The 27,246-nt window shown below is 36.9% G+C and overlaps 1 protein-coding gene across 1 annotated transcript in view; it reads left to right on the forward strand.

The window, feature by feature from the left end:
* Nucleotides 1–16,543: 16,543 nt before the first annotated feature.
* rps6ka2 (ribosomal protein S6 kinase, polypeptide 2) overlaps nucleotides 16,544–27,246 on the forward strand; it is a 44,129-nt gene continuing 33,426 nt past the window's right edge. Inside the window, exon 1 of the mRNA XM_066696924.1 lies at nucleotides 16,544–17,069. Coding sequence (XP_066553021.1) covers nucleotides 16,971–17,069 — 99 coding nt within the window. The 5' untranslated portion in view covers nucleotides 16,544–16,970. The remainder of the gene's footprint in view (nucleotides 17,070–27,246) is intronic.

The following is a 27,246-nucleotide window of genomic DNA, read 5'->3' on the forward strand; positions in this document are numbered from 1 at the left end:
GAATCAAACTGCTCAACACAAGCACTGTTTTTGTTTAGTTTAATGAAAGCCCTCCAAAATCTGACCCAGAAGCCGGACACAGTGTTCAGCTCTGTGTGTTCTCCTCTAAATAAATTGGGAGTAACAGAAAAATGTTGGGGTCTACACGTTCTTTGATTACCTCCCATTTGATGTGCATTTTAACTATAATTTTAGCAAGTAATTACTGCACAGTATAGAGCACAGAAACATATTTAATGTATTCTGTAAAAACTTCCAATTAACACATTTATTTTTAATTCAGGAGGGGATCAAAATGTGCCAAGAGACAGCAATCCACAGAGTTCAGCATGAATTTTCTAAAAGTTGTTTCTGACTCTGGTGAGTGTAAATGAGGACATTGATATATCCGAATGAGTCCAATTTACCAGAATTTATAGATACTCATTAAAATTAAAAAGTCATTAGAACCTTTTTGGATTTAACATCAATTTTTATGACGGCAGGGTAGGGACAAAGAGAATAGAAAACCCAACTAAGTGTTCTTGAAACCAGGTTTACACTAAAGCTGCCTGGATGAGATACAAGCTTCAAATTAGATGTAGGCCTCCCCTCTCTTAATCCAGAAGTGGCTGAGCAATGAAAGTTAGATCTGCGTGACGACATGCTGTGATAAAATGACTCCCCGTGCAATGGAAAAGTATGATTGCCCTCTTGTATTTTTTTCAACATAAAAATTATAACAATTCATCATTGTGAGACAACTATATCGGATATATATTTCCATCTCTCTCTACCTAAAAATGTCTTGTTCTTCATAGTTTTATACACTGACCTTTGCACACCTTGCCAGCTAAGAAGCACAATTTTAGCCTTGGATGTTTCAATATAAAAACTAGCTTTTTCGCAAATAGAGGATAGAGGATTATCTCATGAGAGATCATGTCATTAAAATGCTAGACAGAAACTGATACACTATGAGGAAATATTATAATATTCAAATGTACAAATGCTAATACTGTATCAGAGGTAGACAACTCCATTATATATACTTATTATATACAATAACTATGGGGCAAGCAATGTTTTTTTGATTATGCAGTGATACACTGAAATATTCCTGTCAGTACTACCTGCTTAGGCCGGGTGTCGTATTCCTGCATGTTTGAGCTTGTCACAATCTCTCCACCGCAACGAGAACTTAATTGTGCAAGTTCGTCTGGCAGACCTGCTCAACCTCTCATAGTCTTCCATTGTCAGGTCCCTGCATTTCCTGTTCTTGATCACCTTCTGCCATACGAGTAAAGGAGAAGTCTTTTGCTTTTATTTCAGAAAATAACTTCATATATTAAAGCTGAATTTGAGTAGATCTGGGAGAAGCCTGTTTTCTGTAACTTCAGATTGCAGTTTTTCTGTGGCCTTGTTCCTCAGTCAGAGTTGACAGCGCCTCCGTCAGTGTTGATGTGATTACTATAAAACTGGTATTGTATATCAGGGTCTCCTGTCTCTGTGATCTCATCCACAGAGGTGTAAATGCATTCTGCTGGTGACAAAAAGTACTCATCCCATGCATCAGCTGCTATTTTAAGTCAAATCTATGTAGTATATATCAGGAGTCTGATGCACCTTTTGTTTTTGTTTAAATTGGCTGTCAGTTCGGAAAAGGCTTGTATGTCTGTCAAAAACACAAATCCCCCGGCTGTCTATTTTAAATTAGATCATTCTTAATTCAGTCCAGGGATGAATACCAAAACAGAAAGAACTGAAGGCCCGCGACGTGAAAACCGATCGAGAATTAATTCAAATCGAGTTATTAAACACAAAGTCCGGAATAGTGTTGCACATTTCTCTGGTTATATTAACTGACAGAAGACTATTGGCTTAATGAAAGTTGTAAATCGCAGCCTCTGTCTGTTTTTCCTCCTCGTGTTACAAGTGTCGGCTGTAAATGAAAGGCTTCTACACTCAGAGAAGCAAGGTTTTGCGCTGCTGTAGAGATGCGGTACTAGGCGGGTCTTGTAGAGTGTTATCTGAATTGTACACAAGCTCTCCCGGCTGCATGTGATGAAGCAAGTTGCCGTGTCAAGGCTCAGCCACAAAGACGGGGAGGGGGAGGGAGAATAGGTGTGTGTGAGGGAAACATGTCATTTTTGCCCCCTTAGAGAGATCAGTGCTGAACCTAATGAGATTTCTACAGCTAATCAGAGAGCCCTGCATTCCAGTTGATGTGTGTGACACGGAAACAAATTGGCCAGCAGCAATTTCAAATTCAGAGAGATTACTAAACTGCCTTTCTAGCTTAATTACCAGCAGGACCTTCTGAAAAGCCTTTCTCCTCTAATGTCAGCGAAATGCCTTCTGTCCCGAAGAAACCGGGACACATGTTAATGTAGCCCTCTTAGCGGCACACTCAAGGTCTTTTCAATGCTTCTGGCAGGGTGTTTCCATTTGACGAAGGTAGCATTTCAGTTATACCCGGCTGCCTTTTAAGCCCGTGGATTGATAGAACTGTGCTCCAAAGATAATGGGTATTGCTGAAAGCTATTCTGGCTGCTCTGCTGCCGTTTTTATGCATTGGCAACATCTGCAGCAGCAGCGGTGAAGTTCCTGTGTTTTTTATGTATTTTCCCCATTGAGAACAATTCAGTGGGAGAGAAGAAGTTAAATATGAGTCATCTATATTCTCTGAATGGCACAAGGAGGAATGGGCGGCTAAGCTGGGAGATGCTCTGTGAGAATATGGAGGCACTGTCTGTAGACAGTGCTTTTGCCTCCCTGACCGAGGACGAGGGTCTGTATGAATCCACTCATGAGCTTCCTAAGGCGACGCTGGTTAGTAAACTGGGTTTTTAATCCTTTTTGTACACAGGGATCATGCTTTGTGTGTTTTGTGAAACAGATGGTAGTTAGAATTTGTACACAGCTATGCATGCTGTAGGGAGAGGAAGCGATCTCTGTGGCTGGGCTGAGGAGGTTCCTTTACATAGGCGGCAATGTGAACTGGGAACGGTTTTGTTTTTCGCTGACTTGCCCAACGTGCTTCCGTTTTACTGGGTCGCACGCAGAGTGATAACTTAACTTCGTCAGCAGATCGCCTGTTACAGATATTGCTGCAACTGTAATGCAGTTTTGAAGATTGTGATTGATTTCTGATAATTCCAATTTTTTAGGTATAGAAGATTGTTGTACTTTTGCTGTAAGGTATTTTGCTGTAATGGGAACATATAAAGTCTGCCTAATCATAGTTTATAAAGAAAACAAATATATGGAATATGTATTAGAATATAAAATATTGCATACAACATCTTCAAGGTTCTCTCTAAAAAAAAAAAACTGCTATTTTAATTATCCAAAACAAAACAAGTTACTTTATTGTTTAAAAAGTGATGGTGGTGTTCAAGTAAAAATCCACAAAGTAGGAAGAACTTTGTCTCATAGTAGCAAACTTGCATTACAATTATATCATTTGTATTAATTGAAAGAAAGCTAAAATGTTCTACGAAATGTATATTTTCCTGCGTACGTGCATATCAGTCCATGTACAATGAATCCATACACAAAATCACAATAAAGTAATTATTTCAATGTCCTTTTGCTTTGCCACATACATATCTTTTGGTTTTGAACTTCAGTAGCACACAAAAACCTTTTCCATTAGGGAGATTTTGCACCATGGAGCTCAGAAAATGAAAAACATCAGATAATCAGGTTGTATGTTAACAGATTTCTTACTTCAAGGCTGAGGGTAGATGGTTAAAAAGTAATGGATGAGAACTCACATTGAAATTACACCTCAGCTGAACAGGATTTGCGGACATCTATTGAAAACAAATGAATGATGTAATATGATGATACAGAGTGAGTTCTGTCACTACTGGGATATCAACTAAAAGTATTGTTAAACCAACTAAGAATAACGTATGGCCCAATCTCAACAGAACATTAGTTAGATTCATTTATGTTATCCAGCTCAGGTTTTCACAAAATAGTTCCTGCCATCTTCAGAACATGAATCACATATCAGAACAAGCATCAGTTTCCAATTACATTGGTTTCCAATTAATATAACATTTTGCAGGGAGAATTCCCAGCATATTCTCCCTCCAATGACTGTGACAGACGGGAAAGTCTCACAAATCCCTGGCATGCCATTATCAGTCTTATATGCAGTGTAGTGCAAAATAAAGCACCACTCTGCTGTCTCTCGAGTGTGAGAGCATAATCCATGTCTTACCAATAAATTGAACAGCCATCTGATGCATTGTGAGATGTGCCTTCTCTGTATAGATACAGCATGATCACACTCAAAAAGCTAAATGGAATTACAGGTCTTAAATGACACAAAAAGCAAAATTCACACAGAAATCATAACCACCTTATTTGTTATTGATACATTCCCACCTGCATTTTGTATGCCAATAAATCTTACTCAACATTGCAGGTGGTAGAAAAAAAGCAGATTTTCTAATAAATTCAGGTGCTTAGGAGGACACTTAGGTGTATTTTAGTTTAGAATAAAATATCAATGATCAATATCTTAAATTATACACACATTACAAAATATATACAATTCAGGTGATAAGTAACATTAAAACAACCTTTATGACCACAATCAAACATCATACACTATTAAATTGGCTCCCAATTAAATCTGCTCCCAATCAGCACAGTATTTATCAAATGAACATTTCAAATTACGCAAAACACAAGAATATAATTTGTGACAACCAAAGGGACCTTAATATTTATACTGTATGGATTGATTATTGTCCCATTTTACATCAATGGTCAAATTTATTTTCTTTCCCAGCTGGTTCTCCATCTCCATCTCCATCAGCAGCTAAATAAAGACAGGCCATGTACCTTAAAATATAGAGGTCATCAAAGCATTATTACTCAGTACCGGTAGTGGCCAAACAACACAGCCATGAAATCCCTTAATTCCCCTTAAAATCCTGTGGGTAATCCTCCAGTGCTGCAACAGACACAATACGAAATAAGAGAAAGTTATGTAGCCAGTAAATTGAGGTTACAGATTCATGCAAAGCCTTGTTGGGCTGGATTGAGGTATTCGTGGATTATTACATCCGGATGAAGGATCCAAGATGATTCTGATACGATTGTCAGTGTCAGTAATTGGGAATCCTTAAACAGAAAATGCACGTAGAAGAAATTCCCTTTAATGTTTAAATACAATAATGAAGTCACTCATTTCAATGGAGGTGACTAAGATGTCTTAATTGTATACAGCAGAGAAAAAAAACAAATGCTGCTTGAGAAAATTGACAGATCTTGCAGAATTGCAGAAGCTCCCCGATTCGAGATTGGTGAAAACGTGGGTGGGTCATAAAACGAGTGAGACGCTTTTGTTTTCTGGTGCGTCTTCACATTGTGACCCTTAATGGCGGCGTCAGACTGTCATTTTTCAATGCACATGTTAGTGGGATGGGAAGGGGAGAACGTAGGAGGGCAGGCAAACAACAGAGGTGGCTACTGTGAAGCACAACATCCTGATAGATTGCTTTCATCATGAGTTACAGCAGCTCTGCACCAGCCAAGATACCTTTGGGCCTGGGCTGCATATCTAATCAAACCGAAGCCCCCAGACTTGATGGACAAAGAGATGATGCCCTATCATTAAGAGTAACATCACCCACCTATTGTTTACTCAAAGGGGGTTTAATTCAGTATCTTCTGTTCCCTGACATTCTTATACTATACATTTAATCAGCTATTGTCTGAATGCTGATACGGCATAATCTGTGAATACTTCTGATTAAACATCTGTAGTAATATGTCTCGTTATCATCAGCCAAGATGTTTGTAGATGTTCATAGTCATGTCACGCTTATATCCAATTGTCTGAGGAAGCTGTTAAAAACATTATCGATGAAGCTGTGATGAACTATTAATTCATGGTGATAACATCTGGGACAGAAGTGTCACAAGCTGATATGACGGATATTTTTAAACCGACTCGAGTTTGTATATTGTGTATGACGATAAGTGGAATATTTCTTACTCGAATTAGAGCATCTGCCAAGGTTATTCTGCCCTGCACTTTGAACAATTGCCAATAGCTAACATCGCTGAAAGCCTCATGTATTGACAGCCTTAGTCATAGAGCGACAAGAGAATAGTAAGAGTAGGAGTGTGGTAATTTAATTTTATAAAGAGAATCTGCTGGTATCTTCACATTCTTTCAGAAATTGTGCTTTGTAACTGCACATGACATTTACTAAGAAAACAACATTAGTCAGGAATATGCACCATGCCGGCTTCAACTAATTATGATTAAATGATTCTGTCTATTTTAATTTAACAAATCACGGCAAATCAGAATTGCCCAGATCTAATTTTGATGAGGGTCTCTTGAGTCACAGTTAAAAAAAATATCAGATATTCAATGAAACCTATTTCTTAATTACATTTAAGAAATCCTTACTGAAGTTCAACATAGATACAGGAAATGATAATATAGAAATACTGGTTGTTGTGTTTTTTCTTTCTTTTTTTTTAAAGGACCTTATTTATTCCATTTCTTTTTATTATTATTATTATCATTTATTTACTGCACAAATATTAAAGAAACGGAATAATTTGAAATGCAAAACAAAGGATAAGAAGTTATACATCACAAGCTTTTCTCTTCTGCAGGATACCCAGTGTTTACCATATTGAATGTGCCTAGAGACCTCTTAAGGGGATTGAAAAATACAAGTGGCAGCTAAGACACAGATCATTGAGTTTCTCTAGTATTGAAAAGCAAATGTTGGCATACACACATGCTGCTTAAAATATGTTTATCAAATATGGCCACCGTGAACATAATCAGGCTTCAGTATGATTATGTGAGCCTGCATCATACTTTAGATATCCCCAAACTAACCCAGTCCCTAATTAACCAACCACTACTGCTCTCAGCAATTCCCGAGCATTGGAAATTCAGCAAAAGAACGAACAGTTGACTGAATAGACTTATTAAAACGTATTTGAACTCAGATGTATATCGGACACATGGACGAGCTGACCCAGTTTTTAAAGTTTAAGACAAAATATAGTCTTCAAACGATTTTAGTAGCAATGCTGATGTGAAACCTTGTCCCAGTGCTTTTATAATCAATTCAGTCCACATGTGGGGCACAAATCCATCCCTCAACCAATAGCGTAACCAGCAGCTCCCGAGTGGGTGGAGAACATAATTTTGTAATGATCCCTGATGCACTTAATTGATGACTGAGCGGGCTAATGTACACAATCTATATCTCAATTAATAAATGAATACCAAGAACCCTACGTGACTTCAGCTGTGTAGGAGACTTACATAATCAGCTCACACACACAATAGATTTCCTTTAAAAAATTCCATTTGGTTGCATATTGTTGGAATTGCCGACGTATTTCCGAAGTGTTTTTCCAATCTGCTCGAGTCTTCTTGAGTGCTGGTCTTGTAATTACTTTTCATTATGACCCCAGTCACTCTGAATAATCTGTTGGCATTATTGACTTCTGTACTGTACATCCTGTTACTTCTGTGTGCATGTACAGTAATTACTTGGTTGACCAAGATCCAATATAATTATGCCTTTTTCTGAATTATTTCCCCATCTGTGATTCTGTGTTCATTATGATTAACAATACATTTCATGCTGCGTCACTTTACTCTAGTGCTGCTGATCTATGAAAGCTTTATTTACAATTTCTCTCCTACCTGTATGAATTGTTTGGTATGACTGTCATTAATAAACAATTTATAAATAGGTTATAACACACATAGGGACCATTATGTATACATTATCAATAAACACTTATAAGATATGATTTATTGTTTATAACAATAAAAACTGTTTTGGTAGCTGCCTTGGTATCTTATAAAGGTTTATTGATCATTTATAAATTGAAATATTAATTGTTCCTAACTTTTATAAACTATATATCAATCGTTTATCAATGACACATTTATTAATGATCAAAACTACTGTATTTACTAATTGGAGGTTAAAATTCTCCTATAGCCACCTGTAGCTTTTAACAATATGTAATTTCTTCATGTATATGCTTCAGCATATTTATTTTACATCACAAATAAATGTCTACATTAGAGTTTGCTAATTAATTTAACTACATTTCTAGGAATGCATCAAAAAGGGGAAGTTTAGTTAATTTCTGATCTGGCTTTTGTAGGAATTTTGTAGGATAATTGGGGCAAACGTTGGTTGGAGGGAATGTAAAATGTCCTTGGATATATTCATTCTACAGTGTTTCTTATATGTACTAGACATATCTTTAGCTATTTAAAAATACCAGTTTATATTTAAATTAAGAAGGTCTGTTGTTAAATAATGCAATAGAAGTAATATAAATGTAAGCTGTTTTGCATATTTAGCAATTCTGTGACTTCTTAAAGCATTCACCACTGATTCACGTTTGGGTTTGGCTCAAATGCAAGGTCTTTTAAAAGAGGAAATATGTTTTATTGCATTTTCCTAATGATAATCAAACAGGGGGGTTACAAAAAAAATCTCATATCTCCCAGCTATACCAACATTTAATATGCAGAGTAAATGAGTGTAGGCATTGCTGTGCCTTCTGCTGAAACTCACAGTTTGGTTGTACATATATGTGTTTTTGTTGGTTTATTGTTTGTATTTATCGCAGTGCCTTGGGACTCAATTTAGCAACAGTCTAGACTAGACCATGCCTGATTAAGATGTTAATGTCTTTCCATGTACAGGCAAGCTTTAAATTGATGTCCTGTCTCACAGTATGCCGGTGAACACAGAGAATATAACCTATGTTTAGATAATAAAATAATCAATACAAATAATAATACATGTGTGTGCATGCATTTATATATAGGTTTGTTGAAATAACAGTAGCTATTGATATCTATTATAATTGTGGGGTGAGCATTGTCATCTGTAAACTTTGAACATTTAAATCAGGCATTATCCTTGCTAAACTGTATACTGTTTCAATGAAAACATTTAATAACACAGTTATATCACTATTTGTGGTTTAGGCAACTTATTTTGGGTTACTTGCTGTTTTACATATGGCAAAGTCACTATATATTAATTATAAATGAATAATAGTCAAATATAAATAAGAAATGTATGTATGTATGTGTGTGTGTGTGTGTGTGTGTGTATGTATTTATTTATTTATTGTGAGGGTGCAGATTTATCAGATTTTTTATTTTTAAAGAAAGGAAAAAGATTGGTGCCAGAAGCATATTAATTCTGTTTGGTTGGTGTAAGCAAATAAGAAAGATGCAAGGTAACCTCTACCCTGAAAAAAAAAACACTTCTGATGATGTCACATTGTCAATATTTATATTATACATTATCACTGGAAATTCAACAGAATGTGTTTTTCTACTTTCTTTATGATATGATGGTACTGATTTCTGAACCCTAGCCTCGTTTTGAATGCTAACTTTGTTCATGTTCTTGACTAAATAAATAAAAAAAACATGGAAAGTCTAACTGGATAGTCTAAATCGCACATGGAAATGCTGAGCAGATTTCACTTTAATTACAGTAATTGATCATCCAATTAAGGCAATTGACATCCTCTACCTTTCATCAGCTCATTAGAGCTCTGAGGAAATACATAAACTATACCGCTTTCCACACGGACAGTAATAGTGGGCACAGCACTCTGCTTTGGGCGTGTCTCAGTACTAGTATGTTGCCTACATCAGGACATGACAGTGCAGTGCTGTATTATAAAGATTATTTGGGTCATGCTGTTATTATTTAAGGATGAAGTACAAGCAGAGCAGCAAGACAACTTTTATTATTTGTGTAGTCTTGCTTTACCCTTTAAATACAATGCTGCAGAACTGTGACAGGAACAGAGGTGCACATCTATTAAATGTACGAAGCACCACATGCAGTGCAGTAGAGTCACGTGAGCTACTGCAGCTTCCCTGTCTCCACAGAAGATTAAGAAGCCTTTATCAAACAGTAACCTAAGGCCTAGGATTTGTAGTCAGAGGGAAAATGTGTCAGACACATTATTTGCTTATACAGAGAACAATCTGCTCTAAAAACAGCTTAAAGCGTATGGTCGTGGTGCTTTGATGAATGTTGATTGACTTTGAATCTTCGCCAGCTTGATTATATGTGTCAGTATGGAGACGCAGTTTGCATTTGGCTACGGCATCCACTTTAGCTCCCCTCCGGCAGCTTATTTCATTTAGCCGAGAGGTTTAGTTTGAAAATGATGGTGAGAAATGCCCATGATCTGACCATTTGCAGTGCCAATGATTGCCTCTGTGTGATTGACAAGTGTAATTAGTCATTTGTGCGTCAAAGGCTGAAGGCACAATCTCTGCCTGGCTGCTGAATATGAACAGTTTAAGAACACCGGATTAATGAAGAACCAGGGAAAAAACTTTCTTCCAAGCAATACAATCAGTTGCGTATAGGATTTCGCATAGAAGCAGGAGAGAAAGGCAGAGAGGCTTAATTGACATTTAAAAAATACGAATTACGTTCAGATTTAGTATTACAATTATGATACAGTGGGGGGAAAAAAGTATTTGATCCCCTGCTGATTTTGTAGGTTTGCCCACTGACAAAGAAATGATCAGTCTATAATTTTAATGGTAGGTGTATTTTAACAGTGAGAGACAGAATAACAACAAAAAAATCCAGAAAAACGCATTTAAAAAAAGTTATAAATTGATTTGCATGTTAACGAGGGAAATAAGTATTTGACCCCTTCGACTTAGTACTTGGTGGCAAAAACCTTGTTGGCAATCACAGAGGTCAGACGTTTCTTATAGTTGGTCACCAGGTTTGCACACATCTCAGGAGGGATTTTGTCCCACTCCTCTTTGCAGATCCTCTCCAAGTCATTAAGGTTTCGAGGCTGACGTTTGGCAACTCGAACCTTCAGCTCCCTCCACAGATTTTCTATGGGATTAAGGTCTGGAGACTGGCTAGGCCACTCCAGGACCTTAAATGTGCTTCTTCTTGAGCCACTCCTTTGTTGCCTTGGCTGTGTGTTTTGGGTCATTGTCATGCTGGAATACCCATCCACGACCCATTTTCAATGCCCTGGCTGAGGGAAGGAGATTCTCGCCCAAGATTTGACGGTACATGGCCCCGTCCATCGTCCCTTTGATGCGGTACAGTTGTCCTGTCCCCTTAGCAGAAAAACACCCCCAAAGCATAATGTTTCCACCTCCATGTTTGACGGTGGGGATGGTGTTCTTGGGGTCATTCCTCCTCCTCCAAACACGGCGAGTTGAGTTGATGCCAAAGAGCTTGATTTTGGTCTCATCTGACCACAACACTTTCACCCAGTTCTCCTCTGAATCATTCAGATGTTCACTGGCAAACTTCAGATGGGCCTGTACATGTGCTTTCTTGAGCAGGGGGACCTTGCGGCCGCTGCAGGATTTCAGTCCTTTACGGCATAGTGTGTTACCAATTGTTTTCTTGGTGACTATGGTCCCAGCTGCCTTGAGATCATTAACAAGATCTTGTGAGATCTTGCATGGAGCCCCAGACCGAGGGAGACTGACAGTTATTTTGTGTTTCTTCCATTTGCGAATAATTGCACCAACTGTTGTCACCTTCTCACCAAGCTGCTTGGCGATGGTCTTGTAGCCCATTCCAGCCTTGTGTAGGTCTACAATCTTGTCCCTGACATCCTTGGACAGCTCTTTGGTCTTGGCCATGGTGGAGAGTTTGGAATCTGATTGATTGATTGCTTCTGTGGACAGGTGTCTTTTATACAGGTAACGAGAGAGTGCTCCTAATCTCAGCTCGTTACCTGTATAAAAGACACCTGGGAGCCAGAAATCTTGCTGATTGATAGGGAATCAAATACTTATTTCCCTCATTAACATGTAAATGAATTTATAACTTTTTTGAAATGCGTTTTTCTGGATTTTTTTGTTGTTATTCTGTCTCTCACTGTTAAAATACACCTACCATTAAAGTTATAGACTGATAATTTCTTTGTCAGTGGGCAAACGTACAAAATCAGCAGGGGATCAAGTACTTTTTTCCCTCACTGTAGGTGATGTGCGCAGTTTCTGTGTCATAACACAAATGCAGAACTCCCACATTGATCAAGATAATATAATACCATTACAGTAAGACAGATCTTTGACTCAGAATTCACACAGTCCTGCTCAACAAATCTTGCATTTGATTTTAAATGTCACTGGAAGACGTCTGTTTTTGCTGAACCTAGATGTGTCATTTCATTTTGCTTTACTACTATGTTCATCTTCTTAATTTCAGCTCACTTATGAGCCCCTTAGGTTAATACGCCAACACTGGTATCAGTGGAAAGGCCTGTGTAATCTGACACTGTTTTAAAACTCTTTTGACTATTTTAGAGGATGAGAGTATATTAATTCAGATTAAAAATAAAAAATCCTTGTGTATGTGTAAAAACAATGAGAGCAATAATCAGTAAAATACCATGCACATCAGCTTAGTCCAGATGGTACACGTGCTGAAATAAACCATATTGTCTCCCGACAAAATCTAAAACCAGTAGGCATTATATCAAGAAAAGTATGATGGAATTTAGTTTAATCAGTTTTCATGATTTTGCGTTGAAATTTGAGATTGTCAGTTAACACTTTTCAGAGTTTGTGAAACTTGTTCTACATCCACAAATCAAATGGCATTTTCAAACTTGTGCTCAATGTATAGAAAAGTAAATAGATGGATTATTTATAGGCATTTCTCCCGAACTGTACATTTTGAGGGTTGCTATAGAAACAGTTATCGCCTTGAATTCTGTGTTTAAAATCTGAAGTAACCTAGCTTTTAATATTACATTAAAGTAATCTTCAGTTTTATTTTCTGAAACTCTGTGTATAATTTAGTGTGCTGCATGTTTCTAATTATATTGTGATTTTGCTGGTTTCCATGGTAACTCTGAACCCAAACTCACCCTCTATCGCTGTAAGGTTATGACTGACATATATAGACACACAGAAACATAGACAGATGCCGTGATGGAGATACGCAATAAGCCCTAACATATTCAGTACATTATAATGTATGTATTTTAAAAGGTCGTACTTGATTATCTTAAAAATATGATGAAAATAAGATGCCAGCTAGGATCATATATTTATAACATAAATGTGCCCTCATGACAAAAGCACATTTGAGTGTGAGTTTTTAATATTTCCAAGACTGCAGCTTTATCCATTATCTTCCGTTTAAAAAAATCTCTGCCAGGGGATGTTCCTGTTACAGACTGCTACAATGTGGCAATGACAGATGTCTCTGCAGTGCACGACACCGATCGCCCAGACTGCTTAATGGTACAGCGGACCCCGACTGAGCATTGAACTGCTGCAACACTTTGTTCATTTGCATGGAATTCAATTAATAATAACAATTATTAATATATGCATTTATATGTCCTTACAATTTCCATACCTGAGCACATTAACCAGAACACTTTACTGATGTTGCGCCTATACTTCACACGTCCCCTGTTTATCAGGAACCCTTAGAATATCTTTGTCCCAAGAGTTGTCGGCGACTGTTTTCTATTGCATACTTTCCCAACCTTTTTAAAACGATGTCACATCTAATTAACATAATTACCTTTGGACCACACAAAATGTTGTCTTATTTGTATAAAATTAAGATGAGATGATTTTAACAAAGATAAGCTTAAATTAAGTATACAGATGAAGATGGGAATGAGCATTGTGAGCAAGAGAGCATTGTGTTGAGAAATTTAACATTTTGCATTTAAATTAAATTAAGGGTTCAAATGAGGGTTGGATCGTGGTCTGCTCCCAGGATTGGGGGTAGAATCCCCAGTAAACGCAAGCTTTCATTAATGTCCTGCCCAGTTAACGGGATCGGGTACAGATTTGTATGGGCCTGGCTCGAGAGGTTGGGGTTGGGCCTAAAATGGGGTCTGTAATCTACTAATGTGATGCAATGCGATACAGTGAAAAGTCTCTCCTTTCTTTCTGCACTGCAATTCAGTATCACAGTTCAGATGACAAGACAGTGAAGATGGATGCAACATCCTGGGTTCTACACGTGTTACTGCTCTTGCGCTGCCGCTTGCAGGACCTGGTCACCTCTGTTCCTTGCTGTTTGGGCTACAGAGAGAGCTCGTATTTATATCACTTCTGCCTGTGGACAGCACTGCTTATGTAACGCTTGGAGACTCGAGTAAGAGGCCACCTTAGCAGCATGAGGGGGTTTGCATGGTTAAGAGCGAGATTAAGTTGTGAAACACCCTCACTTGACTTTTCAGTTGTAAATGTCACACAAGTAATTATGTCTTCGGTATAAAAGAGAATAATCTCAGGTCCTGTGGGGTAAAGAAATCCTGACCACTGTGGATTAAACACTATTCTTCTCCACAAAGAGTCTTTTCTATACTTCCATCAATGTGTTCGATGGGATGAGGGGAAACCCTTCAAATCAGTATTGGTATTGTTTGCACCTCAATGACTTCCTTCATCTAAAATAAGTTTCAGGAAGGGCTTGAGGATTTGGTCATGTTATATGTGTGTCTTTTTCCCTAGACCACGCCTATATCAAGAGCCCCACACTGTGCCAACCCCTCAAGGTAATACACTATATACAGTTTTATTATAAAAAATGGCGGGATACTGTAAGATGAGCTCTGATTTATTTGAAAATTTATGCACATTTATTTTAGTTTGTATGGCATGATATTTGATATTATTTTTGTATGAAGGGGGAAAAAAAAGTAGTGTTATTGTTGTAAGAGACAGCCTGCCACACATATGGCCGTGCAGTATCCTGTATGTCATTGAACTGATTCCCAGAACAACACCATCTCAGTGGCACTGCCATGGCGACAAATCCCCACGGTAAACAGCAGAGGCGCGCAGTGTCTCATCACGGCATTTCAATTAAACGCAGTAAATCAGAGATGAGCGCATTGTGAGGCAGAAAGGATATTCTGCTCAAATGGCATTCACACTCTGCTAGACACCTTTTGCTGCCCTCCATCAGATTACTGCGTAAATAGCTTGATCAGGTTGAGATCCATGGGTAAGGCAGGGTCATCTCATGTTAATTACGGATTAGCACACTGTAAGTCAGCACAGCCCCATCTCTGTGTATCTCTGCCGATGGGAATTAGCAGTTTGATTAAGAGGTTAAAATCAAGGTCTCACTTTAAAACCAAGGTAGTATTTACAAGGTGTATTTGTTTCACAGATATCTTAATTAAAAATGACTCTTGAGAAACTCTGATCAGACTTGTTAGTGCTGCCTCCGCTCTGGGTCTCATCATTGTCTCAGGATTATTATTTTAAAGTATTTATTTCTATGATATCTGTGGCATCCTCTATCCTCTAATCAAGATGTCACTGACCACCTCCCACCCCGTGATTAAGGAGGTTAACTATTGATTCCTTGATTCGAGGAACTGGATCCAGTGACAGAAGCCAGAAGAAACAGAGAACAGAGGAATAATCAGCAGCTCTATCATTCTCTCTGCTCTGAACAGCAAAGGTCCAAAGTGTATGATTTCCTCCTCCCATCGTCTATGTGCTTGTCTTGTAGATCTTTATTCATCTCTTGGGATCTATTCAATAGCTCCCTTTGTCCATTTTTGGTCTGTTCTTCTTGCAGTGTGTCCGGCCCATTCCCATTTTAACATTTTCACTCTTTCAATGATGTCACATATTTTGGTTTGTTCTCGGATTCATTATTTTTTTTGTCTCTATTTGTTATTTCCAGCCTACATCTTTCCATTCTCCTTCGTGTAGTTTACATTTCCTGTATCGTTTCTGCATTAGGTTCCACAGCCATAAGTGAGCAATATATATGTATGTGCTCGTGTGACTGTATAAAATCAATAGAAATGTACGAGTCTAAGGTGTATTTTTGTAATTGTTTTTTATATCAAAATCCAATATGAGAAAACATAAGATATAATCATTTCATTTATGCTTCACATAACCGCGGACGTTATGCTCAAATGGTATCTCCTCATTTTATGTGGCTAGGCCCTCGACTCTTTCAGGGGTCCCACAAGATTTTTTATTAATCATAATTTCCTACAGCCACCTCCGTCAGGTGTCGGTATTGCTGCAGACTCGCTGACAACATCTCCGCTCAGCACATTAGGTTAACTCTCCATCAAATCTCTGCGGGGGATGCTGTTGACCCTTCACTTGGCCGCCTCTCACCCCCTTGAACCGAGTATAAAACGGATATTTTACCACACACTTTTTAATTTGAACCCTGCTGTAACAGATGCTGATACTCTAGTACTTCCCAAGTGCAACACTGTTCAGTCTCTCTCTTCCCCCCTCCCCCAATCCATATTGACAACCCAGCCTAATTAAAGCACTCTGCCGCCGAAACAGCGGTGCACCGGTGGAAGCCGCGGTGTCTCAGTGATTCCCTGATGCAAAGCTCGGGGAAGATGGGAGAGGAAGGGACGCATGTATTATACATGTGGGCTTGTCAGCCGTGCTGTGGGCTGGGAGGTGGGAGCTTTCATCTGCTCAGACCTGCTGTGCGTGCAGTTTAAACCGGGGCTGATTGGGTGTAGCAGGACCTTAGGCAGAGGAGGGAGCAGAGCAGCAGTTTAGATTGCAGCACTGCATCGCTTCAGCCGACAGCAGGGAGAGAGAGAGAGAGAGAGAGAGAGAGAGAGAGAGAGCGCGAGAGAGAGCGAGAGAGCTGTGGGTGCTGAGGACAGCAACTACACCACCACTGCGCTGGCATTGATGGCATCTCCAGTTCAGAGCGGTGCCTAACAAGGGAAGCACAGCGGCCAGCCTTCATGATCCGCACGGTCACCACTTCTACTTCTGCCATAATTTCTGCGTTATGGATTACCGCAAGGTGACGGGGATGCAAAAGTAAATCCCCTTTGTGCTGCTTGAACAGGATTTTTGGTTTAGGGACGGACACAAGTTGCTACTAGAAGAGAAAAAAACACAGGAGAGAGAGAGAGAAGAGTGGGAGAGAGATAAAAAGCAAGGCAGGATGGACATGAACATGCGGAAATTCACGGTCAGGCGGTTCTTCTCGGTGTACCTGCGCAAGAAATCCCGTTCCAAGAGCTCGAGTCTCTGCAAATTGGAGGTGTGTAGCGCTGTACTTTTTTTTCCTTCCCCCTTTTCAGACAGATAATTGTTTAGAGATTTGTTGTTGGTTTCTTTTCTGATGACTGTGCAGATGTCTTTATACAAACACTGTTTAGAGCGTCTCACTTACTGCTGTGTGTGAAAGTGCTGGAGTTGGGAAGGAAATACAGAACTATTTGTCCTGGCATTTGGCAAAGGTCAAGGAAACTTTTATTTTTTGGTAAGAGTATTTGGTAAAATGCAATGGTTTTCTTCAGCAATATGTTTAATGAAAATATGTCTCTTGGACTTCATCATTTACTTGTTTGACTTGCATGGAAAGTTCACTGACTTATTTTATCAGCACATAAACGTTCTACTTTATTAAATTAAACTATATATATATATATATACACACACACACACACACACAAACACATAATAATAACAAACATGATTGCTGATCAAAGCAGTAGACTACAAACCAGGGTTAAATACTTTTGAAAAGATTATCTATGCATGGTTAAACATAATGCAATTTCATTTTACATAACTCTCCATTAATTTTGTTCAATCTGTCGATAAAGACCTGATTTTTTCCCCCCCGCAATATACAAAAAAGATTAAAAAGACAGATTTGTGGATAATTCAACATTGCAGAAAAAAAGTCAATAACCAAAGTTTTACACCTGAAATAGAATAGTTTAGCTGTATATGCAATATATATGTATATGTATGTACATGCTAAGCAGTTATGATTTATACCCTAGCACACAAACAAACCTTAGATTAATGTGCACTAATTTAAAAATGCATGACTTTTATCAAGAAAACCTATTTAAATATCAATTCCATGACTACCTAACCATCAATAATGGGGTAGGGAATCCCAGCACAGGGGTATACATAAATAATAATACATAAATACATTTTTGCTATTTACTCTCTTTTGTACTTGGTATTCTTGATATTGGCACATTTCCATGAAGGGTTTGAATTTAAGCATTTTTTTATTTCAAATCAAGAATTTGTAATAATAGCAACAGATACAAAACTGCTTATGCCACATTTGTGATACTGTACAAACACCCATACAAGTTTTTGGCCATACTCAAGCAGTCTGAAATATAAGCACTTTTTTTTTTTGAAAGCACACAGGACCACAGGCAACATTGTGAACATTTCAAGACCATCAGAGACACCTGAGCACTGAACTTTTTCTCTTTGTGCTGAACATGCAAGTCCCCTTGTGTGTTGATCCGGTCTGACTTAACTGCCATTGGGAATTAATAGTTAAAAGTGGGGCGAGATACCTTATATGACAACACGGGTGTGGAAGAACCTCTGGTGAACTAAGCAATGTCCTTTTACGGGAATCAGGAAAACCGCAAATTACTGCAAATTCAATTCTGCTAACTGTGCAGCTCGTTGCAGTAGTAGCAGCAGATATTGGCAGTCTTTATACACAGGGGAGCAGTAGTCTGCCAGTATCAGATCTCCAAAGTCATAGCTGCTGGATAGGGGAACGGGATAGCTGGGCTATATAATTAATTAAACATGGGACAGAAAGTACTTGGGTTATATAAAGTTATTTTATGCTAAAATTATAAAAATGTAATTTTTTTAATACATTTCTTCTGATGTTCCTCGGCTGTTTGGTACATTTCGTTATATGATTCTGCCACAGCAACACTAAGCTAAATCGGTGTGAGGAAAATCAATGACTGCTCTGTGAATGGCTTGAGGATATATCTCTGTTACTTAATCCTAGGTGCACTGCAGTACCAAGTACCAACTCCTGTAGAGGCTATACGGCTACATTTACTGTAATTTCACACAGAAACAGTATTTATTCTGGGGATGATACTTTAGTGCCCTGCTTGATCTCTAAACTGTAGCAGCATAAGGTGAATAATGCCAAAAATTCACATATAAAGCATGGCCTTAATAATTGCTCAAAGCAACATTTACTATACATCTTTAAAAATGTGTTAAGATTCGACCCTGACTCGTTAACCAAAGAAACCCATCAGGCAACTTTTTGAACACATGTAAAGTATCTTTTCCATCAATACATTTAATTCTATGGACAAACCTTTATATATTTATAAACGTATGTGGACACACACATATTGTGCTTGCCCATGTGCATGAGAGAGATACAAATAAATGTTTAACATATTACAGAATGACTTATGTCAAAGTGGCCACTTCGTGCTATTTTTTTAAAATTATTATTCCATAATTTAATTTAATCTTTTAAGTGCATCACCATGAAAATACATCCTCATCAGATCTATGTTTATTCAGAGGGAAACTTAATTATTCACGTATCTTGCATATCAAGCAGGAGATCCTGTGATTCAGTGGTTTCCTTGATTGCTTTACTGTTACTTCGCATCTCAGGATTGTCTCCTGTGTTAAGCTTCCAATGCCTTTCATAGCATATTAACATTATTTTGACAAATTCACTTTTTTATCCTGATTATTTTATTTCTCCAACCGTGGGAGATAAAACTAAATGTGTTCACTATGCTTATTTAAAACCATATGTTGTTGTACTGCCACAAACAGTACAGCCTAAGTAAGAAACACATCACAGTAAATCTAGGTGCAGCTGAGATTTGTTTTTACATTCACATTGCAATCTTTTAACACAAACCTAATAATAATTTACATTATTGAAATACCACTGAACCCAAGATTTATATGTTTTGTTTGTCTTATAGTTTAATTTTTAATTACCTATTTACCTGGAACATTTCAACATGTTTAGGATACAATGGAAACATTTATGAACTTCATCAGGGTAAACAGAAGGCCAATGCATTTTAATGCTGCTCTTGTTTTTCCATGACACATTTAACTATGCACATTGATTGTCCCATGTTAGTCCATTGATTTTCCAGTTGCCTTCCCTTCAGAGGCTATACACTTGTCATCTCTTACTGACAGATTCTTTATATATTAGTGGATTAAAGTGAAACCTTCAGTGAAGCATACATTGCCTTCGGTGTAAACAATGGGACTGGTAAATGGTTTTACTGGGACTGTTCTGGAACTCTGATCACATGACATTCCACTCATCTGTGTGCTATGGACAAACCACGCTGCGTCACATCTGCATATATAACATATGGCCAATTACAGGTTATATAATCATGCCTTTTAACACAGATAGCTGCTCTCATTTTATTAAATAAGGTAAGAGTGTAACGTCACATAACTTTTGCCTTTGGAAGCAACTATTTAGGATAGATGAATGGGGAAGTTACTCATAACAAGTAAAGCAGGATTTTTTATATAAGTATTGTTAAATAAAGCTTCCTCCTGCTGTTATCTGTAAGGGGAAATGTGTGTCCTAATGTTTTCAAGAAAGAGCAGGATAAATCAAATCTCCTTTTTAACTTAACTACATTGCATGTATTCACTGTGCCTCAGTCTTTGCCTTAGTACACAGGAAGCTGGGCAGCCAGGCTAGATGAGAAGCAATTCAATTTCATGTAATGTTCCCATTATTCCATTATGCTCATATGCTGAAACTGCACAAGACCTACAACAAATAGTTTATACTTTTATTTAGGATTACATTAATAATAATAATAATAATAATAATAATAATAATAATAATAATAATAATAATGAATCTGATTATACTGCTCCCAAAACAGTGAACATGCAGTGGTAACACTTTACATGTCAGTATATATGATTGGTAAATAGTTTATTAAACAGTTAGTAGCCATTTATAATTAAATTTATAAATGATCAACAAACCTTTATAAGATATAATTGATCATTTATCAAAAACAGTGTTTTGGGAGCTGCCAAATTGCACTGTAATATAAAGTGTTTCCCATTCAGTTTTAGTGACTGCTCAGAATGTTCTCATTTCATTTTTTACATCTCCAGCATTTGTGCCTATGTTTTATAAAGTGTAAATAAAGTAATAAGCATAAAGTGTTATTGCTGATATACCCTACAGGGCCCTTCTCTGTATCAGCAGAGGTAAAATAAATATAATTGCACATCAGCAAATTACATTTTATTTTTAGCTCTTTAAACCTTCCAAGTGAAACTGAACCCAATGCTAATGTATTAATAATGCATTTGAAACCCAGTAGCATTAAAATAATAATAACAAAACTCATAGCGTATCACTGTGATGAGATTTTGTCCTTGGAACAGATTTCCAAGAATAACTCTTCAGACCTCTTAGGCCAGGATGTTCGGAATGTTTAGGAATTGACAATCCATACATCTATACTGATTTGTCTAGTACATGACATACGAGAAAGCTAAAAAGAAATTAAAATATGACAAAAGGACAAATACGTAATATGTAATACCGCTGAATGTCTATCATTTTGATCTCTCTTTCTGGGCCTTACACATTTTATTTGATCATTTATTGCTTTCTAACAATATAATTTACAGCAGAATAAATCATACAGGAAATGCAAGGGCTGAGGAATTGTTTATCTTCATTTGTGTTGTTGATGATTTTTGAGGTCACATGAGATAAATAGACCAAATACATCACAGTATAAAGGCTAAGGAGATGGGTTGCCTTTTCCCATCTTCCTTCATCATATATAAAGCTGTTCCTTGAACTTCACTTGCTTTCTCTTCCTGACCTTTAATAAAATAGAACAGTCTAACCTTACTGACAGCAATTGGCAGGGCTTTGAATTATTTAAAGGCGGCAAATGTCTTCCTAATAGCAGTTGAGAGAGACTACCCCGTCTGCAGGTACAAAGAGGCTCCAGGGCATAGATTTATCTTTCAGTGGCAACAAGACTGCTCAATATAGGGCTAAACAGAGCTGAATAATACAATAACTTATTTTATTATTGTGTAGTGGACAAAGGTTGTATAGACTATATATACACCATCATCATCTGCATATGTCAATCCACTGCTGGACGAATGCCTCCAAAGATGTTTCCATCAATCTATAACTTCCCTTTTCTTTAGATCTTACCATTTTATATTTTTATGAGATGTCTTTTTTCATCTCTTGGGATCAGTTCAATAGGTTATTTCCCCCCCATCTTTGATCTGTTCTTCTTGCAGTGTGTCCAGCCCATTGCCATCTTAACATTTTCACTCTTACAATGTCGTCACATATTTTTGTTTGCTCTCAGATTCATTTATTGCTTTTTCTTCCTCTTCTTGTTGTTCCAATCATACTTTGTTCCCATGCTTCTTTGTGTCATCTGCAGTTTCTTAATTGTTTGTGTTTATTGACCAGGTTTCACAGCCATATGTGAGCACAGGTAGTATGCATTGATCATATATTTTGTGTGTCAACAGCTCTGTTATATTTTAGACTCGGAACCAATGTAGCAGGTTTTCTGTACTTTATTTATTTATTTATTTGTGCTGAATAGCAATATGTAAACATATGGCAAGTAGCACACCTGAGAACTGTGTCTGAAGTCAGATAATGAACATTGTGTCTGGGATGAATTGCCCTCTGAAGCATAAAAAAACAAGCATCTGGTTTGTTACAAACCAATAAAACTGTCATCTGTACAGTAATGCACGTCACAATGTTTGTCTTGTCCTTCCTTCAGGGAAACTATTGGAGGTAAATCCACAGGGCAATCATGATTTTCCCCTGGAACTGGACTGTAATCTTCCGAGATTAATGCTTCATCTTGGTTAAAAGACATTATTAAATAAGATGCTGATATTGAGGGAATTTACCTAGTAGGAATACAAAGGCACACTTTTTCCGGTTGAACTCAGGTTGAATTATTTTAGATTTTAGTCTCAGGTGGAATACAAACATTGTATTTTCCATCCTGCTAAAACCTGTTACATCTAAAGCACTTTCAAAAATGAACCCTCCAGGCCTTCAGTGAACACTTATTGTGTCAGAAAATCTTTGTGAAGATACTTTGAACGCAGGGATATTTAATATTCACCACAATACATTTTGGGTAATGTTTAACTAGGTTATCTTCTGACCAAATATGGTTACTTTACTGAGGTCTATTGATTTTGTCTGTATACTTTCCAATAGCTCTCTCATGATGAACACTTCACAATAAAATAAATCATTTGGTTATCATATTTCCTCTAAAACCAAAAACATGATGATAACATACATATACATACTTCATTGCTTTTGGCTTATGCTTTCAGCACTTTGTTAACCAAACTGTTACTTGTGAATGGTGCATTCTTTTAATTACTGCAATCACAAAATATGAACAAATTAATGCTGTGGTATTCAGAACATTTTAAATACATTAACACAAAATAAGAAAGAAAACAAACTACTGCATAAATAAGAAGACAATCTATATTTGTAGTATAATATCTTAATAACATTTCAGCAGTTTCGTTTTCATTTTTTCAATGTTATTTCTGAGTTTTTGGCTTCATCAAATAGCAGAGTTGGATTCGACAGCTTTTTCTATGTAACTATTCACAGATTAAATGTGTCAGTGACCTTGTAAAGTATAATAAACAATGTTTTGTGGCAATGAGGCTTTATAAATATTGTTATAGCTTCCAATACTCTGTTGGCAACCTGGAGGAGAGTTGATAACACAGCTTTATATGACTGGATAAATAAATGCTAAGCAAAATTCAAATAAACAGGCCTCCACCGTCTGATTCTATGCTGCATTGCACTGCAGGCACAATGCACTTTTGGGATGCTTGGATAGAAAATGAATCAAGCCTGTTTGACATTTAAGTTATTTTTACTATCTCTATATAAAAAAAAGGTTATTTTTTGTCCACATTCATAAAAGGGCAGACTTGATTTTAGGTAAAGCTGTTGTTTGACTTAAATTTCTTCAGAGAGCTGTGCAGTGGTATAGTAATGTGGAAAAACTGTGAAGTGAATTTTTGGTCTTATTCAGATTACTGTTAGAGTGCATATGGTGTGTTGTAAATAAATACATAAATAAAACAGCAGTAATCGTGGATCTATGTGCCTTACTTTGCATTGCTCTGCACAGATGGTGTGAGAGCTTGTGGATGACATATTTTGGCGATTTGTTTTTCACTTAAGGATTATTTGGAATTCAGTCACAGTCACAAAGTCATGTGACCTAAGTTGCCATTTAACACGTTAATCAACTATATAGATAATCATAACTTCTGACAGCAAGAAATAGTTACAGAAACCTGTCTGTCTACGTGATTAAAACATAGCGTCAATGCAGATCTGTTGGATTATTAGACTCATCGTGACCATCCGGATGATTAAATATTTGTGCCCAGTTCAAGTACCAATATGGTGAACCGAGTCTCCATGAATATAAAACATCCTCCGTTTACTCGCATCTTTCAATTGTCAACTGGAGAGATGTTTGTCTTTCTACAAAGGAGGCACTGAAACCAGAAATGGAGGCAACAGATATTTAGATAGATTTAAGCCTTGGATGTTGATCAAATAACATTATGTGCTGTAAAACAGGACAACAATGTGCACAAATAATAAAATAATACACATTCAAAGCGACAAGTAGAAAACGCTGTCTTAATTTTAAAGAAGAAATGTATATTATCATAGTTAGTCACCTGTAAAATTCGTGAATAAACAAATCACTTAGGATGTCGCTTCAAAATGTCACTTACAAAAATAGAAAATTACCCAATATCCTTAAATACAAACTCAAGTACAGCTTGAACTAATATACAGGTGACTGTTCCATATTCTTTCATGTAAAAGTAATAATTAAGAAATTACATGAGTCATATATGCAGGTGTTCACAGTTATATTTAGCAAAGCCGGTCTCCAAGAAGTAATCTCTTGAAATATCTGCTTCATCCACATCATTAGAGCTTGAAATTGTGTGTAGTTTAGAGAAATCAAACAAAACAAGTCCACGCGCCACTTGTCCATGTACAGTATTACAGCTGCACAAGTGTGGGCTTTGAAAACTGAAAAAACTAGCTGTGCATGAAGTGATTTAGTGGACAAATGATTTCAGATGGAAAATGTGAGAAGGAACAGAGAAAAAAGTAATGTGATCGATAAGGAAATGCAATTCCTTAATAAAAGTAATTTTGAAATTGTGTAGTGTAACTGAGCAATACTGTTTATATGATTTAGATATCATAGATCATGTATAAACTGTATGCTGCCCTGGATAAGGGTGTCTGCTATGAAATAAATACTAATACTAATAATAGTAATCATAGACAAACACCCTGCCATCCCCCCCTGAGTATAATGCTCTGTAACATCTAAGCTCTCACTTTCACCTGTTATTTTTACAGGATTAGTTTCTATAGTATCCACTCTATTTGGTTGTCTTTAATACTCAGAATTGATTTATTCAAATTTCCAACAGTTTTCCATGACGTAGCCCAAGTGTTAAAATTGCAACTTTCTAATCTCTTCATAGGGATTTAACTTACACTCATAATTACATGCTGATATAAATTATGTTTTATTTTTCCACTGCAGTAAGATCATGCATAACCCAGACGTAGCATTATATAGGTCTAGCGTGGAAAACTAGTCATTAAGTTTCAACTTTAAAAATTATGATACACAACAACTGGCCAAACCCAGACACTGTCAGGTGTGTGAATATTTAACAAGCCTCTTACAGTTAGGATTCGTGCAACTCCACAAAAGGCAGACAAATAAATATCTTTAAAAACCTTAATTGCACACAAGGTCTAGACATACTGTAAATCAGAATCGTGCTTTCATTCTTATGCTTACAATGTACAATGTGCTAATGTTCTGTTTCTGTTCATGAAGTTTTGAAGCAACACATTTATACATGTTATAACCTTGTGACTGTTTGCTGATTTAGTCTCAAAAGAAGAGTGTTACGGATAACACAACAACGAATGCACAAACCGAGAAAAATATAGCATTAGAAAATTATTTTGTGGTATAACATTTAAATGGATAATTGTTAGTTTAATTGAAAGTGAAATATGGTGTGTAGGGTAGCTATTTGCAGTATTTAAAAAGGTGTTGAGTATTTATTCCTCATTACTCCATTATTTTGCCTACATTTAGATTTTGGTGTCCTCCATACAACACAGACTCATATCCCCTGGGTTTCCACTGTTTTCTAGAATCATTGTGAGAATTATTCCACTGTAAAATCCTCTAGCATCTAATTATTGAGACAAAGCTTAAACTATTTGCAGCCTGATTGGACATAAATGTGCCAAAAGCAAATTAAGCAACCTCAGGGATTTCAGTTTACATGTGACATACTGAATAAATCAAACATATGCATAAACACAATTCATAGGATTCTAACATTTGTATATTACAGTATACAATGTCAGTGCAAAAATCGATTAAATAGACCAAGGTAAAGTAAATTATAGTTAAATCAGTGTGGGCCTTTCTACCTAAAGAACCATTCCTTAATTACTTAATTATTCATTAGCCTCTGGTGAAAAATACAGCAAGTTAAAGTAGACAGCTTTATAACTGCCTCATTTCAAATGCATGCAACACTAATGAAGAAAATCAGAAGTGTTGATAGTATGAACCTGAAAATTTTATATTTTTTCTTAATTCAGATTAAAACCTTTTTTGGGTCTTAAAATTGTTGCCCCCAACTCCTGTTCATTTGATTAGGCCAAGGGCTGTGTAAATCTAGTATGGAATAAAAAAAATGTGTGCAACTGTCCTAAATTAACTATAGTACTAATATATATATATATATATATATATATATATAGATATAGATATAGTGAGGGATTTTGTACGTTTGCCCACTGACAAAGAAATGATCAGTCTATAATTTTAATGGTAGGTGTATTTTAACAGTGAGAGACAGAATAACAACAAAAAAATCCAGAAAAACGCATTTCAAAAAAGTTATAAATTGATTTGCATGTTAATGAGGGAAATAAGTATTTGATCCCCTATCAATCAGCAAGATTTCTGGCTCCCAGGTGTCTTTTATACAGGTAACGAGCTGAATTAGGAGCACTCTCTTAAAGGGAGAGCTCCTAATCTCAGCTCGTTACCTGTATAAAAGACACCTGTCCACAGAAGCAACCAATCAATCAGATTCCAAACTCTCCACCATGGCCAAGACCAAAGAGCTGTCCAAGGATGTCAGGGACAAGATTGTAGACCTACACAAGGCTGGAATGAGCTACAAGACCATCGCCAAGCAGCTTGGTGAGAAGGTGACAACAGTTGGTGCGATTATTCGCAAATGGAAGAAACACAAAATAACTG

The sequence above is a fragment of the Amia ocellicauda genome, chromosome 23, assembly GCF_036373705.1.
Source record: "Amia ocellicauda isolate fAmiCal2 chromosome 23, fAmiCal2.hap1, whole genome shotgun sequence".
Taxonomy (NCBI): domain Eukaryota; kingdom Metazoa; phylum Chordata; class Actinopteri; order Amiiformes; family Amiidae; genus Amia; species Amia ocellicauda.